Genomic DNA, 17402 nt, shown 5'->3' with positions numbered 1-17402 from the left:
CTGACTGACTGGTTGATTGGCTGACAGGTTGAGTGAGTGGGCTATTGATCATATTTGATTAGTTGATTATCTGTCTGACTGGGTGACTGGTCGATTGGCTGACAGGTTGAGTGAATGAATGATTACTTCATTATCTGATTGGATAAAAGACTAACTGGAGTGACCTGGTTGAGTGACTGGCTTGTTTATTGACTGATTTGTTGAGTGGTTGACTGTTTAACTGGAAGAGGAAGCAGGAGAAGAAGAAGAAGAGGGGAAAGAGAAGTGGTGAGGTAAAGAGTCAGTAGTGAGAAGAAATAGGGAAGGACAAGAAGGAATGGGGAGGAAGAGGGAGAGTGATGGGGTGAGGAGGAGAGAAGAAGGAGTGGGGAGGAAGAGGGAGAATGGTGGAGTGAGGAGGAGAAAAGAAGGAATGGGGAGGAAGGGGGAGAGTGATAAAGTGAGGAGGAGAGAAGAAGGAATGGGGAGGAAGGAGGAGAGTGATAGAGTGAGGAGGAGAGAAGAAGGAATGGGGAGGAAGGGGGAGAATGAGTGTTGGTGAGGGAAGAGAGAGGTGAGAGAAGGTAGCGTGAGGGAGGAGTGTTTTCCGAGTTAAATCTAAACGAAACAAACACTTAATCATCTAATTGTATGAACCGTGAACACTTTGAACAACTTGTCAACTAGCAACACGAACTATGGTACAATACTACACAACTTGTCAACTAGCAACACGAACTATGGTACAATACTACAGTACTACACAACTTGTCAACTAGCAACACGAACTATGGTACAATACTACACAACTTGTCAACTAGCTGTATGAACAATGAACACTTACACATCAGTTCAAACTCAGGTCGAACTCCGCCGCTTGAAACAATAACAAAACACATGATTCACCTCACAGCCTGACCAACAAACAAGTCTTGTATTGTTTATCTAATAGCAGTGAGAAAGTGGGAGTGAAATAAAGGTGTCTCGATGATGTCTCTCTCTCTCTCTCTCTCTCTCTCTCTCTCTCTCTCTCTCTCTCTCTTTACCTGCCGTACAGTACCTACAGGTGAGACAACATCAATTAATGAACGAGGTGCCACAAGTTTAGTCCACCAGGTGTGAATATTTCCCAAAGTCTCGGATTTTTCAGGTGTAAACTTTGTCTAATTCAGGTGTGGTTGTATCTACCTATATGAGGCTCTGATGTGGTTTTCTATTCTCTAGATACTATTAAGGTGTTAGGTGTGAGTCGTTCTGGTGGGTGTCATACTATTTCTGTCACTTGGTGTGCTTCAAGGTCGTACTAGTTGGCTGCACGTTCACTCTGGCCGCCGCACGTTCACTCTGGCCGCCCTTTGAGCACTGCAGCCCCGAGTACACCTGAAGGTCACGATGAATTCCTGATGAACCTGAAGAATTCATCCTCCGAGGGGTGATGTCAGAAATCGGCAGCTGATTGGTCGAGCTCTTTCGGCTGGCCAATCATATGCTGAAGCAAGCAGTGACGTCAAATAGGAACTATATATCCGCTGATTGGTCGAACTCTTTCAGCTATCCAATCACAGACTAGAGTAGGCAGCAACGTCAAATCGAAACTATAAGTCCGCTTTCAACCAACCAGTGACATCAAATAAAAAGTATATGTCCGATCCGCTGATTGACTAGTGTTACCTCTGACGTCATAGCTCAGTGACGATGAACTAAACCAGGATCGATAACCTTTTTCTCTTATTGATTTTCACAAGAATTCTGCGAAAAGTTACTCCATATAGAAGACAAACACGAGAGGCTTAATACACAGAATTCCCGCCCAGGTGAGTCCTTTTGAGGCTAATTACAAGACCAGGTACACCATCCAACCAGCCACCAATCCACCCACCCATCCACCCACCCATCCATAGCTCAGACCACACGGAACACCATCACCGTAATAACTAATTTCCATATCATTAGTTGGTTCCTACACACCATCTACCTCAACATACACCTGGAGGAGTTAATTAGGTGACGGGAGGATAATACACAAGATGATCGAGGTACATGGTTAGGTTAGGTTAGGTTAGGTTAGACGTTGATTAAGATGTGATATTAATATGGAGATGTCGACTGTCTGTCTGTCTGTCTGTCTGTTAGGTGAAGAGCTTGTTGTTGTTGTTATTGTATCCCAGTGTGTGTGTGTGTGTGTGTGTGTGTGTGTGTCCGTCCCATAACAGTCACTTTTCCAGCACAACACTACACCTGTACCGTCAGCACAATACACTATACCCCTCTTAAAGTACACTATCACACTACACCATTGCTTTTACCTACACCATACAGTAGGTTAGGATAGGTCTACACACACACACACGTTTACACTCACTCGCCCAGTTACTCACCCACTCACTCACTCACTCATTCACTCAACCACTCACTCACTCACTCACTCACTCACTCATTCACTCAACCACTCACTCACTCACTCATTCACTCAAACAGGTGTGTAGGTCTATGAAGGTATTTGGAAGATGTATGAATTTTGGTGAGTATTTCATATTGTTGAGCCGTTTAAAGGGTTCATTTATACCAAGGATTCATACAGTAAGGATCGCCCTGCCATGAAGTGTTTAGTCGCTCATGGCTATTTCCTGACCTGACCTGACCTGACCTAACCTGTTGCTTATAAAAAAAAATCATAATATTTGTACAAAGATCTAAGACCAGAATAGAGGTTTATTCACTAACAATAAATAAACATTGTAGCTTAGAATACTCCTGATGGAAAGAGGATTTTTTATTTTTTTTATTTTTATTTTTTTTGAAACTCGGAAAGTAAAAAAAATAAAACGTTTTGTTCTGACTTTGGTAAACAAAATAATTCCGCTTGACAAAAATTCAAGATGTTTTTTGTCTTTTTTTGGAGAGAGTTTGATTACTTTCTAGTCTCCCACGGGTCAGTACAGATAGGCTCATCAATAAATATCCTTATTTTAAATGGACATAAATTTAAACCCTGGGTATTTTTTCTGGATGATTCTCTGTACATAACTAGAGTGTCATCTCCATTATCTTTCTCAATATATAGATGAATACAAAATCATATCCACACATCTGAAATAAAATTAGGTCATCATGTTATGTCGTAAAATGCCAACATAAACCATATTGTCTTTATATCCAGATGTAGGCAGCGATAAGTCACCATTTCTTGACCTGACTGATAATGATTTAGTAGATGAGTTAGATTTTTTTTCAGATTAATGCAGTAAATGATCATCAATTCATGTTGTCTTTTGATATTTTTCGTCTTGTTTTCTGTATTTATTCACCAGCCATCATTTTTAGTGCTCTCTCTCTCTCTCTCTCTCTCTCTCTCTCTCTCTCTCTCTCTCTCTCTCTCTCGTTATCTTATTTAATTTTACTTTCTTGTCTCCCCCAGGCGGCGCCCGCTAGGTCCAGCCCCCAGCAAGACGCCGCCGCAGGCTACACAGGTCAGTACTGCGTCCTCATGTAAACACAACTTCCTCGGCTGTACAACTACCTTCACCACCTCCTACATCACTTAACTCAATCGTACTTGGCTGCAAATATTTATTCTTTGTATTATTATTTGTTTTTGTTTTTTGCCACAATACAAAACAAAAACTTGACCGTGTGTCCAATACGATAGTTTTCCAATAGACATAAATTCAACAAAAACACGTTAATACTTTATAAAATAGGCCTACGATAATAGCCAAAAAAAATAGAAAGCTTATTTAGAAGAAGATAACGAGAAGGTTAATATTATGTAAACAAACGTCGTCCATAAACACAGTAGCCAACTGACCGTGCTCGGGGTTAGGTTAAGTTAGGTTAGGTTAGGTTAGGTTAAGACCAGTTCAGGGAGAAAATTTTATGATAATGTTTACTTTTATGTTTACTCAAGTTCTGTAAAAAAAATGCAATGAGATGAAATAAGAGATAATGTAAGATAAAATGGACTTAAATAAGAATCACAATGATTCTTTGTCCCTCCCTCCCCCCTCTCCCCTTCCCCCATCTACCCCCTCTTCTATGCTCCCTCCCCCCTTTCCCCCATCTACCCCCTCTTCTATGCTCCCTCCCCCCTTTCCCCCATCTACCCCCTTCTATGCTCCCTCCCCTTTCTCCTACTCCACCCCTCTTCTATGCCCTCCCCTTTCTCCCATTCTACCCCTCTTCTATGCTCCCTCCCCTTTCTCATCTACCCCCTTCTATGCTCCCTCCCTCCCTCTCCCCCATCTACCCCTCTCTATGCTCCCTCCCCTTTCCCCCATCTACTCCCTCTTCTATGCTCCCTCCCCTTTCCCCCATCTACCCTCATATGCTCCCTCCCTTTCCCCCATCTACCCCTCGTCTATGCTCCCTCCCTCCCTTTCCCCATCTACCCCTTCATCAGTCTATGCTCCTCCTCCTTTCCCCCATCTACTCATCAGCCTATGCTCCTCCCCTTTCCCCCATCTACCCCTTCTTCTATGCTCCCTCCTTGTATATAAGGTTGACATTCGATGTATTGTAATCCTTGACTGATGAGGCCAACAGGAGGTAGGTGGATGGAAAGAGGAAGAGAAGGAGAGGGGAGGAAGGAAGGGGAGCTGGAGAGGGTCGGGAGGAAGGGGAGGGAGAGAGGGGAAGAAGGGGAGAGAGTTAGGGAGAGAGGAAGTGCAGGGATAAAGGGGAAGAAGGGGAGAGACAGGGATAGGGGAAGATGGAGGAGAGGAAGGGGAGTGGAGGAAAGAGAGGGGAAGAAAAAGGAGGGGAGAGGGAGATAAATGTCTGAGAGCTGAGCTGATCTGAGCACCATGATGAGGAGACTGAAGGTGGGCGGTGACCTGTGTTTATGGACGATATTACCTCTCTCTCTCTCTCTCTCTCTCTCTCACACTATCTTTAACGTTCTCTCTCTCTCTCTCTCTCTCTCACTATCTTTAACGTTCTCTCTCTCTCTCTCTCTCTCTCTCACTATCTTTAACGTTCTCTCTCTCTCTCTCTCTCTCTCTCTCTCTCTCTCTCTCATTCATTCATCTAACCTAACCTAACCTGGAGTCATAAACAATATCCATCCTATGTATAAACAAATTAATGTATTGTTGTACCGCGAGTGTTGACACGACTCAGCTGTTGGCGTTAACTCTAGAAATGTTAACCTCGGCTGTTGGTGTTAACTCTAGAAATGTTAACCTCAGCTGTTGGTGTTAACTCTAGAAATGTTAACCTCAGCTGTTGGTGTTAACTCTAGAAATGTTAACCTCAGGTGTTGGCGTTAACTCTAGAAATGTTAACCTCAGCTGTTGGCGTTAACTCTAGAAATGTTAACCTCGGCTGTTGGTGTTAACTCTAGAAATGTTAACCTCAGCTGTTGGTGTTAACTCTAGAAATGTTAACCTCAGCTGTTGGTGTTAACTCTAGAAATGTTAACCTCAGCTGTTGGTGTTAACTCTAGAAATGTTAACCTCAGGTGTTGGCGTTAACTCTAGAAATGTTAACCTCAGCTGTTGGCGTTAACTCTAGAAATGTTAACCTCAGCTGTTGGCGTTAACTCTAGAAATGTTAACCTCAGGTGTTGGCGTTAACTCTAGAAATGTTAACCTCAGCTGTTGGCGTTAACTCTAGAAATGTTAACCTCATCTACCTTACAAAATAAGTTAATTAGCGCAGATAGACCACATAAATTTAACACTTGTTTAAGTATAGAGTGGATTACATTATGTATAGTGTATATTATGTATGAGGCGCATTACGGTATGTATAGTGTGTGTTGTATGTATGGTGTATTATGTATTTCGTATAGATTGTTGAGGTGGAGTCAGGCAACGTGAGTATATGGAGTACTTGAGGGCCTTGGTAAGTGGAGGGGGAGTGTGTGTGTGTGTGTGTGGCCATCGTTCATTATAGCTCATATTGGGGCTTGGTATAGCGGAAAATAGTTATTTCGGTCAGCTCAACCCGTTCATAAAACAGTTAAACTGATAGGATAAAATATATCACTATATGGTATAAATTTACGGAGAATAAAAAATATACGAAGAATCGAAGTTAAAAAAAAAATATATATATATATTGTTTTTATTTTTTTTTAGTATATTTGGGAATTCATCTTTTATTTACTCTGTGCAATTTCAACATCATGTCAGCTATCGTTTTTATCACGGTGTATATGCGACCCAGTTTTAATGGGTAGGAATGTTAGAGACTAATCAGGAGGCTTGCGACACGGGACATTAACCAGACTGACAAATGGGTTAAATCCTTTTGAGTGACGCCTCGTTCCCTTCCCCGTGTTTAATTGATCACCTCGGTGGTAAGGGTCTACAGCCTATTTTAATTGATAGAACTAAAATTAATGGCGAGGGTCATAAAAGCCATCGAAATTTCTCCAAACTGCAAAGAAATTTTTGACTTCGTTGCTGCCTCATAGTTCCGAGTCTCCCTGGTAACCCTGTATGTGCTCGGCCCGTGTAAACATACTTAGTGTGAGATACGAGCCTATTGCCATTTTCTTCATCAAGCTGAACTCATTTTCCACAAAATCACTTTAAGGTTATCATTCAATCAACATAAATAAACTTAGATTTGAAAAGAAAAACATTAATACAGCTAATTAACGCTGCGCAAAAAACAGTAGAAAAATAGATAACATAACGAAACTTAATAACCTCGCGAGTTCTCTTGTTGTAAGGAAAGGCTGAGTGAACGGGTCCCTGGGCAGTCTTCTTTGTGAGTCGTACACAACAATCTCCAGCACAGTTATTGTTGCCTCAGACGCTGGCGGGCTCTTGACGACAACCAGAGACCATCATGGCAGGCAGGAACACACGAGTCCTTGAGTATGTTTCCTCAAATAAGCACGGAGGAAAAACACGGAGAGCAGAGTCACTGTAAACGATGTTGTAGGAGGAGGAGTAATTTAGGTGTTGTGGGCTGGTATTGGTCCCCAGGGAGAGGGATGAGCATCACGCTCCGCCCTCAATTTTCTTACGTCAACACTGTGTTTACCTAGCCACTCCCGCCAACTGTGGATTTGCAGACTCTCCTGTGTTGTTCATTGTTGTTAACCTGTAAGTACGTGTGTTAGTGTCTGTTGTGATAATTGTGCTGAAAAGGGAGCATGGAGAGTGAGAATATGTTATCTATTCTTTGTCACCGATAACAGGCGACGATACACCATTGTATAGCGTCAGGTAACGTATGAGAGGTACAGTACAGCAGCAATGAATAAGACCGAGTAACATAGTCCCTTGCCTCAGTGACCAGGTCATCGATAACTCGTAAAAAAGTAAAATGACTAATTTAGGATAAAAAAAAAATATAACCTACCGACGTGGGTGAGTGGTGGGTGGCAGGAGGGTGAGAGGGAAGACGGAGACACAGACAGACACACAGGGTTGAATGCCACGCGAGAAGTGAAGGTGACTGTCACCCAGAAAGCAACATTTTGTATGAATGATTGAATAACACGGCGGAGAGTGATATTATTGAGGAAGGACGCATTGCCGGTAGATGAGATTGACGTGTGGGAAGTGACGAGAGTTCAGTAGCAGGACACGTGAGGTCGTAGTGTCGAGGAGGGGAGTGCCACAGCGAAGCGCATCTTAACACCAACACAAATAAATGAAAGCTGATGTAATTCAATCTCCATTTTCGCATCAATCTTTATGTTATAACTGAAGTAAATCAGTTAGGTATGTTTCCACGCCTTCAGTTACGGTATTATTTTAACATCTAATAACTCTGGCCAGGCGTGTACTGTACATTAGTGATTCTCGTTCAGGAGTTAGTGTTAAATGAATACCACAGACAACCACGAAACCATCCCTTCTCCAGGCCATAGGAGAAGTGAACACGGTGAGCTTGGGTCAATAACAATTCGTGTGGTGAACATGAAGAAATCAAATCAACGTTAAATATCAACGTGAGACACCCGATTGACCTGCCAGACGTAAGGTTACACACACACACACACACACACACACATGAAAAACCTGCGGTGCTATGGTCAGCATTCTCGCCTCGCAAGCGAGCGGACCCGAGTTCGGGCAGGGTGAAACTATGGGCAAGTTTCTTTACGTCATTTGCCTCATTTGCCTCTGTCTACCCAGCAGTAATTGGGAACATGAATGTTAATCGATTTGCGGATCGTATTCCAGGGTAATGGTTAGCCAGTGCAGTTGGCGAGTTGTCCGGTCTTCTCGGACTATTACTTGACACTGGGTCATGCAACTAGTTAACTTAGGATGTGGATGTTGCGTTGGCGACAGCTTCTACACCTTAACAAATTCACGCCCTTGGGCCGGCCATCCTCGTTACATGAAGGGCAACCATTATTATTTTCTTGTGCCTGTACTCACCTAACGAACAATGAACTTTTCAACACCCTTTAATGCCTACCCCCACTCTCTCTTCCCCCATCCCCCCCTCCTCCCTCTCCCCCTCCACCCTGGACCTCCTGTTATGGTAAGTCACAACCAGGCGTCGAGGGCATTTTGGAAAACGTTCTTCTTCCAACATTATGTCATATGGTTAGGTTAGGTTAGGTTTGGTAATCATAGAAGTACAGTATTTCATTACTTTTATGTTCTTAAGTCATCTTACTAAGTGCGACAAATAAGGTTGAAGCCGTTAACTTGCCCTCAGTGGGTCGGGTTGCCGCAGAAAACGTAAGAGGTTTTAGGGGGACCTAACCTAATTCTCTGAGACAAGACAGCCAAGGGGAGTTTTAAAAGCCTACATTAACCACCTGTCAGTCAATGGTTATAGGAGGGTGCTTCAGTAATATTTTGCAAATGCACTCTTTAACCTTGTTGTCATAGGGAAAGGTCTAACTTTATATTTTAACACTAATTTAAATAACTTCCTAACTTGTTCATTTTATATTTCCATTCTTCGTCTACTTTCAGATGGTGCACCAGTAAAGCGCTTCGATGCCTTCACGTGAGTAACAATAAGTGTTTTAACGCTTTATCTCCTGTATTATATTCTTTCATTTATACTTTACATTACTTATACTTGTAGTTAGGATCATCATCACTGAATTATCCACTACTGTAATAAAGTTTAATATGTCATCAATCCAGTAATAACACTCGACAAACACAAACAATAGAGTGTACTTCATTCAGTGGGACCTGACCTGTGTTTGTAGGAGACCAGGTGGATGACACGGAGTACATGTGCCTCCTCCTCCTCTTCCTCCTACTTCTCCTCTTCCTCCTCCATCTCCTCCTCTACCTCCTCTTCCTTCTTTCTTAAGGCTATCGGGATTATAATTGTAAATAGAATTGTATATTTTATTGTCACACTGAAGGTTCACACTGAGGGTTCACACTGAGGGTTCATGCTGGGGGTTTACACTGAGGATCACGCTGAGGGGCTCATACTGAAGGTTACACTAAGGGTTCACGCTGAAGGTTCATACTGCGGGTTCACACTGAGGGATCGACTTACTATGTGTCTTACAGAACCTTTTTTCATCAGAGAGGATCAAGGAAAGCCACTGTTTTCTCTCTCCTCCCTTCCTCCCCCCCTCACTCCCCCTCACCCTCAGGACGGGCCACATCAGGATGCTGAGGAGTAAGGGGATATTAGCCCCCATCCCCCACCCTCTAGGACCTGTTCTGGTGACAGCGGACGCCAATTTTGCGGATGAGGACAGAGGGAGGTGGAGGCGGCCACTGTCTGTGTCATTCAGGGATAACAAGAGACGATGGGATGGGATGGCATGGGATGGGATGGGATGGGATAGGATGGGGGCATTAAGTTTCGGAAAGTCTTAGCTATATCATCCAAGTAGTGTCAATAGAAGAGGAGGCGGAGGAGGAGGGGGAGGAAGAGTAGGAGGAGGAAGAGGAGAGGGAGCAGTAGGAGGATGAAAAGGAGATGGAGCAGTAGGAGGAGGAAAAGGAGGGGGAACTTAAGGAAAACAATAAGATGTGAATTCGTGAGCTGGAGTCTGGTGTATTGTGACGAGATGAGTTGAATAATTAAAGATGAGGTGATGCCCTGTGCAAGATTCTCATTGACAGTCTCTAAGTGTCTTGAGAATTTGCGCTGTGATCCTGTCATGTCTAGTGAGGCAGCTTAATAGGCACGGGGAAGTAGCAGAGGTGTAGAGGGTTTAGTTGTACTTGATGTAGCTTCTGTTGGTGGTGATGGAGGGGCAGGTGCTCACTGACGGCTCACTCCCTCAGGTCAAAGCTGACGACAGGTTGTTAGGAAAGCGTGAGTAATGATAGCACCCAAAGGCATGGTCGGTGACAGTGATGGTGGCGTGGCGTGATGGTGAAGATAGTGATGATGATGATAGTGACTATGATGGTATGGTTTATGGTGGTAATGAGCGTAGGTGATGATGGTGATGACTATGTTGATGATGACTGAACTTGATCTTCTTGTCTTCCAGGACGGGCTTCGGACACAACAAACGCAGCTCAGAAGACATGGACCGTTTAGGATTTGGGTTTAACAAGAGGAACTTTGACGAAATCGATCGATCAGGCTTTGGCTTCCACAAGCGCAACTTCGATGAGATCGACCGATCTGGATTTGGATTCAACAAGCGCAACTTCGATGAGATCGACCGATCTGGATTTGGATTCAACAAGCGCAACTTCGATGAGATCGACCGATCTGGATTTGGATTCAACAAGCGCAACTTTGACGAGATCGATCGTTCTGGCTTCGGCTTCCACAAGCGAGGAGATTATGACGTCTACCCTGAGAAGAGGAACTTCGACGAGATTGATCGCTCCGGCTTCGGCTTCGTGAAGAGAGTGTATGGTCCCAGGGACATCGCTAACCTGTACAAACGTAACTTCGACGAAATTGACCGTTCCGGATTCGGGTTCGTCCGACGCAGCGCCGAGTGAAGCAGACCCTTGAGGTACCATCCGTTCTGAGCCACAATGTACCCTCGACAGCTCCATTTTGCGTCCTCTTCAGTGAGACTGCTTAATACGTCTTATAGATTACTTTAAGAATAGTTACTGACAATATAACATATCGTAAGCTTACTATTTTATCCCCGAGAAAGATCAACATTGCCCATCTCTTTCCTCCTCTCTATTATGGACTGCTCGACTAGCAACGAGAAACTCGGTGTTCTCCGGAGGGCCCAAGACGACCTCGGAGACCCTCCCTCTGTCTGATGTTACTCGTGAGTGGCTGGGAATGTCAAGCAAGCAAGGAATAAAGAATATTTTTATTAAGTGGTCTTTCTTTTACATTTGGGTTGTTTATTGTTTACATTTGTCTTTGTGAGTTCCTCTGGTTACTTAGACTCATAAGCTTAAGTATTTCTAAACGGGTTTTTTTGGAATGAATCTCTGAGGTCTGAAAGGCAGCCAGCCGCTTCATATAACCACTTACTGTCTACAGCTGATCGTTTAGTTAAGTGACGACACAGTATTAAGTGTTCCCTACCACACAGACAAGGACTGTATTGGCCCAGTGCTGAAGTAGAAGTTCCCGTTGGATCACACAATATCAACAAAACAAGTTGTAGCAAAGTGAATGTTGTGTTTTCAGGGCTGTTTCAGAATATATATTAATGTTGACGGTCCCAGAGGTATACTGAATGCAATATCACTCTATATATGAATTCTTTAAAAACTTTTTGTGAGACTATGTTGTAGAGAAATGACTTACTGCACAGTTTGTCATACAAGTTAAAATAATAAAGTTATACAAGTTAACTGTTAACATATTTTCACTATATACATTTATTGTTATTTTTTATTGAGAATCCAGACAATGTGTACTGAGATAATGAACACGATGAGCTAACTAGCGAAGCCTTTTATGTTCACAGCAGCAGAGAAAGTTGTGTGATGGCGTCAGGAGGTAGCACATCCCTGTCCCCCTGATACACACCTCCACATACACACCTCCCCCCCCCCTGACACACACGCACCGCCTCCCACACACACACACCTGCACGCAAAGTCACACCAGTTATAGAACCCTTCAACCCACCAAGGGCACCTCCATCACCACCACCTGACGAGAACCACCAATACGCCATCCTCCTGCCGTATACAAACCAACAACCACTGATACTGTTTAATGAAATGATAAGCTGACCTGGAATTACTTTATCCATTATGTAACTATGTATATACAATGTGTGTGTGTGTGTGTGTGTATGTCCATTTTGCTCACACCATCCTACAATAGCCCTAATGATCACCTACCATCAAACCTGAAATAACAAGAACATATAACAACATGAACAAGAAGCTGGATGAATGAAGACTCCATCTGTCTGTTCCTTGTGTAATAATCACTAAATCTCTCCACACCTGTTATTGTGATGGCTCTATCGGCCCTGTGTGTGTGTCATGACTTGGTGAGAGGGAGGACCAGAGACACAAACAATTACTAGTGTGTCTGTCTGTTTGTCTTTATCTATACATTCATATATCTGTCTGTTTCTTTTTAATATTCTGTCTTACTAATTCTGTATTAATCTATGTCTCCTTTTCTCTCTCGTCTCCTCTCACTATCTATTTGTCTCTGCTCTCTAGTAACAGTTAAATAAGATAATATGCTCAGCACAAGAGATCCACACACCGCTCACGACTTATCTGCCAACAACATAAATAAAATCTTACAAATTTAATGAAAATGGAAATGAAAATATAAAGAATTAACATAAAAGTAATGAACTTTTACTAAGAACACGTCATGGGCGAACCACCCAAATGGTTGTTACTGTGTGTAAAGTTGTACTCGGAGGTGACGCGGTTGAGGCTTCAGGCAGAGGAGGTCAGAACCTCAAGTCTCGGCGGGAGAGCAGGAGGTCCTTTTGCAGTGTGACCACAACTTAGCGAGGAGAAAGACGGTAAGCGTTCATCTACCTGTGTTTACTAATACTATGTTGTTGAGCACTTGAGGTACTGCCACGTGTAGTACGTTACAACACGTGAGATATTGCCACGTGTAGTACATTACAACACGTGAGGTACTGCCACGTGTAGTGCATTACAACACGTGAGGTACTGCCACGTGTAGTACATTACAACACGTGAGGTACTGCCACGTGTAGTACATTACAACACGTGAGGTACTACCACGTGTAGTACATTACAACACGTGAGGTACTGCCACGTGTAGTACATTACAACACGTGAGGTACTGCCACGTGTAGTACATTACAACACGTGAGGTACTGCCACGTGTAGTACATTACAACACCAACACGTGATAAGACACACAACACAGTATTCCGGAACATTGTGTTAAACTAGACCACCAGGAACGACCATAAAGAAATATCTCTAAGGACAGTCAAGGTCTTGAGTTTTCGTTAAAATATATTGATAAATTTATCGAGAATTTTGAAGATCAGATCAGCAGGGTAACCATTCTTAACGAAATACAAAGACAGGTAAATAACATCCTCGGGCAGCAGGTAATAGTTGGAACAATACACTCGAGGACTTATTGAGAGGTGTCAGGAAGTAGGCCACAAGTCTGGTCATATTTATCGAATCCTTAAGATGAAAAAAGTGACGCGGCTGATGAAGACCAACAGCTGTTTATACAGATATGGTACGTCCCCACCACCGTCACTTCCTCCCCTTCACACCAGAGGGAGGGGAGGCGTCGTACGTCAACAAAAACATGTTTGTTTCTTTTACTGTGGCTTAAATTGGACTCTTGGCTCAACTGAAAATGCGAAGATAATTGACACGGCGCTCTGTAATTAGTGTGAAGGGGAAGTTGTACTTATACTATGTAGTGCATATATAAGTTGAGAGTGATGAGTGAACCTTGCTGCTCTAATCATCACCATTACCGCACGGCCATTATACTCACTGGTTAGGTTAATCGTGATGTCCAAAGATTACCTGCCTACCTATAAAACATCACACATTGCCTTCAGGGAGGATCGAACTCCCGGCCTCTGGTTTACTAGACCAGCGCTCTAGCCACTGAGCTATGAAGGCCCATAACATAGTAGTAGGTTGGGTGCATCTTCAGTCTCTCTCTTGAACACAACCTTATCGTGGTGGCCGAATCCTTCCTTGTGAGAAAATAATACTCTACCACCCGAGTGATCATCTCTGGTTAGCCTCGCCCATGAAGCAAGATGGTGGTACCAGTCCCACTTGAAGGTCTAGGTGAGAGGGCATGACCTGGGAAGGGTTCACGGAACAAGGTTGGGACACCAGTACAAATGTACAAAATAGTTATAGGACAAACTTTACTAAAACCGTCGTGGCTTTTATATTTTAGTTAATTAATTAATTACGTCCAAAGGGCGTCAGACTCAACAGAACACGCATCAGGGAGAACAAGATCACACAGGAGGGAGGGAGTAGGTCTAACATCAGGGTGAACAAAATCATAAGGAGGGAGGAAGTAGGTCCAACATCAGGGAGAACAAGACCACACATAAGGGAGGAAGTAGACCCAACATCAGAGAGAACAAGACCACAGGCAGTCTTAGTTAGAATCAATCATGTTATTGTGTACTTAACCTTCATAGACGAATCTACAGAAAGTGCATTACATCAGAGTTCTTCCGAGCTTAAGCCACACAGTTTTATCTCTCATTAAGTTTTTTAATTGTTGATGTACGAGTGTATTGACTAACCTGTGACGTGCTTAAAGACCTTTGTTGTTGAAGTGCAGTAATAACATTATAACAACAACAGTGTTACATGATGGCTCTGGTAACTCTGACACACGAATAACAAGTTTTGCCCCAGAATTACAAGCATCAAAAGGAAAACATTAACAAGTTTGAAATGCCATGACGAGCTCCACTTTCTGACTATAATTATTATGTACACGGGTTCATCCACTCAGTAGCTTTAACTTTACACAGTATAAGCAAAAACCTTCCATGAATACGACACACAATTATGAATACAGAAAATCTCAAAAGATATTTATAATGTTCTTACGATTATTCTTTCTTTAATATTAAGAGAGGTTGCATATTATTGGAACTCTAAAATAAATTGCCTTTAGAACCATTTAATGATACGTTATGGAATATTAAGGAGTCCATCCCAGATTTATAAGGAAATCGACAACTTTTGAATACTGCAGAACGTCATTTTATTTTGTATTTGTTTTTCACAATAAATATCACGAACAAGAGGTAAACAAACTACTGAAACACTCAAGCATAATAAAACTTAAACAAAAGTGAACAATTCAAGACTTTAGACAGTAAGAAAAACAGACTAATTCTAGTTTGTTAAAAAGAAAATTGTGTTTCTAGACATTGGTTTTAACCGTTGTTGGGTGTTCTTCACATTCTAGTTAGCATTACCTCTTTGACTAAACATTCTCCTACTAGTAAACATTACCTTTCCTTAACTAAACATTCTCCTGCTCATGATAACGCCACAGCTAACACATAATAACACAACATAGCTTATGATAACACCAGCAAACACATGACAACACGAGATAACACAAAACACATTTATTGATGCACATATATCATTGCATATTACTGTATACATAATGTTATAAGGGCCTAAGCAAGAACTATCAGTCAGCTATTGTCAGGGAGGTCAAGTAACATATGACGTCGCTCGGGTTAGGTTGGGTTTTAGTCATGGTATCTGATCCTCTTCCTCTCATCAGATAGCGTTTACTTCTACACGTCATGAGAGAGAGACATGGGTAGACATTATACACAGTGACGAGGAATAACTAAGGTAATATTTGAAAGCAAGTTGGAAAATCCTTTGAAAGAGTAATGGTAGAGAGAGGTTAAGGGTCAACAAGGTGAGGCAATATGAAGGGTGAAGAGTGTGTTTGCGTGGCCCTAGCTACCTCGCCCACGGGTGTCAGATGCAGATGTAGTGAAGGGCGGGACTCGAGCATTAGTCCAGTTAGTGTAGATAGTTTAACACTTTACACTCAAAGCAAATAGCAACAGAGTTTCAATCCTCTATTTTGGAGAAGGATACATCCTCTCTAAAGCAGAATAAAACTTTATTCGCTTTTGATGTTTAAATAATCACTTTTACGTTCTATTTTTTTTTTCAAGAATGCATCTCATCTAACGTTATCCATTAGAGTTGAAAAGTCACTGATGTAAGCATACTGTATGGCGGATATCAACCACAATATGTCTTAATATATAGTTTGAACTTGTAACTGTTGATACTAATCCCAGCTAGCGATTTACTGATAATACTGTATGTGATATTCGAAACACACACCGTTCTGTCTCCTCTAAGATATTTTCTTCGTTCATATATCTATCTCTAATATTAAAGAAGATTCAGGAAAGATTAAGTCCTCCCCCTCCCGAAAAAAGGTTAAAAACATTATACATACCACAAGATCCTCCCCAAGTTCTCCATTGGTCAGGGAACTCTCCATATAAGCTGTAACCCTCAAGACAGTAAGCTTGATACAATCTTTCTAAGACCAGCAGGGGGAAGGAGCAAAGGAAACGGATGTCAAAGGAGCAGACAACTGAGACGTTCACCTTTTATCCCGTACATACAACTGTTAGAACCGTGTTGAAGGGTCTCTAGTCTGTCTGTCTGTCTGTCTGTCTATGAAGTCACATTGGACAGGTTGATGTGAAGGAAGACTATTAGTGGTGGTGGTAGACTTTGTGGTCAATTATTTACTTTAAAAATAACTCGTGTCACTGGTCACCCACCTCACCAGGCAGGATCACACTCAGACCAACTAGGGAATCCTTCCTGGTGATATTATCCCTGCCTGCTGCCCCCACACTGCTTCTGCCAACTCCATACACCTAACACTCGTCGACCCCTAGTTCACTGCATGTTTACCAACGTCTCATAGTCACCGTTAGTCACTGTTAGTCACCGTTAGACGCTTCCGTTGGGTGGAGATGTTGGCAACAGTTGACAGTACAGGTAAAGATTTCATTTGAAGAATATTCGAAGTACATGAAGATTATCCCTCCCCTTAACCTATTTCTTCTGATGATTAAACACCGCCATGCTACCTGAGGTTATGTTAGATTAGATCAGGTTATGTTAGGTTAAGGGTATGTTAGGTTAGCACTAGGATGGTTAATCTTAAGGTGAAATAAGCTGGGGGTTTAATCTTCACGTAATCCGAAAAATATGGAAAGCAGAAACCTCTGAGGTGACCGTCTGAACCTTCGTGTTGGTCAATGAAAGGCCCCACTGGTCATCTAATCCATCCTGACCCTCCCTTCTGACCCTCCCTTCTGACCCTCCCTCCTGGCCCTCTCTTCTGACCCTCCCTCCTGGCCCTCCCTCCTGGCCCTCCTGTCCTTCCCGACCCTTTACCGACAATGGCCACAAGCCTCCCACCTCCATTGGTATGCAAGAAATCATTTTCTCGTGTGGTGAAAGGTGATAATGTCACGACTGTTGCTGTAGTGGTCAACTCTGCTTGAGGTGAGCTGGGCGGCTGCCACCTAGCTGTAATATTTAACACTACTAGTC

At 42.7% G+C, this 17402-nt stretch overlaps 1 protein-coding gene and 1 non-coding gene across 3 annotated transcripts in view; one reads left to right on the top strand and one right to left on the bottom strand.

Moving 5' to 3' along the window:
* The window catches only part of LOC121877678 (orcokinin peptides type B-like), a 62101-nt gene extending 50432 nt beyond the window's left edge, over positions 1-11669 (top strand). For both annotated transcript variants that reach the window (XM_042383501.1, XM_042383500.1), the window contains 3 exons: positions 3398-3449; positions 8877-8910; positions 10379-11669. In XM_042383501.1, the coding sequence (XP_042239435.1) occupies positions 3398-3449; positions 8877-8910; positions 10379-10844 (552 nt within the window). In that variant the 3' untranslated portion in view covers positions 10845-11669. The remainder of the gene's footprint in view (positions 1-3397; positions 3450-8876; positions 8911-10378) is intronic.
* Positions 11670-13852: 2183 nt separating this feature from the next.
* Positions 13853-13925, bottom strand: Trnat-agu. The gene has a single exon. It is a non-coding gene; the product is annotated as a tRNA-Thr (tRNA).
* Between the last annotated feature and the right edge of the window lie 3477 nt (positions 13926-17402).

The sequence above is a fragment of the Homarus americanus genome, unplaced genomic scaffold, assembly GCF_018991925.1.
Source record: "Homarus americanus isolate GMGI-L3 unplaced genomic scaffold, GMGI_Hamer_2.0 scaffold25611, whole genome shotgun sequence".
NCBI lineage: Eukaryota > Metazoa > Arthropoda > Malacostraca > Decapoda > Nephropidae > Homarus > Homarus americanus.
Note: the sequence above shows the minus strand (reverse complement) of the source record. Positions and strands in the feature narration are given on the sequence as shown.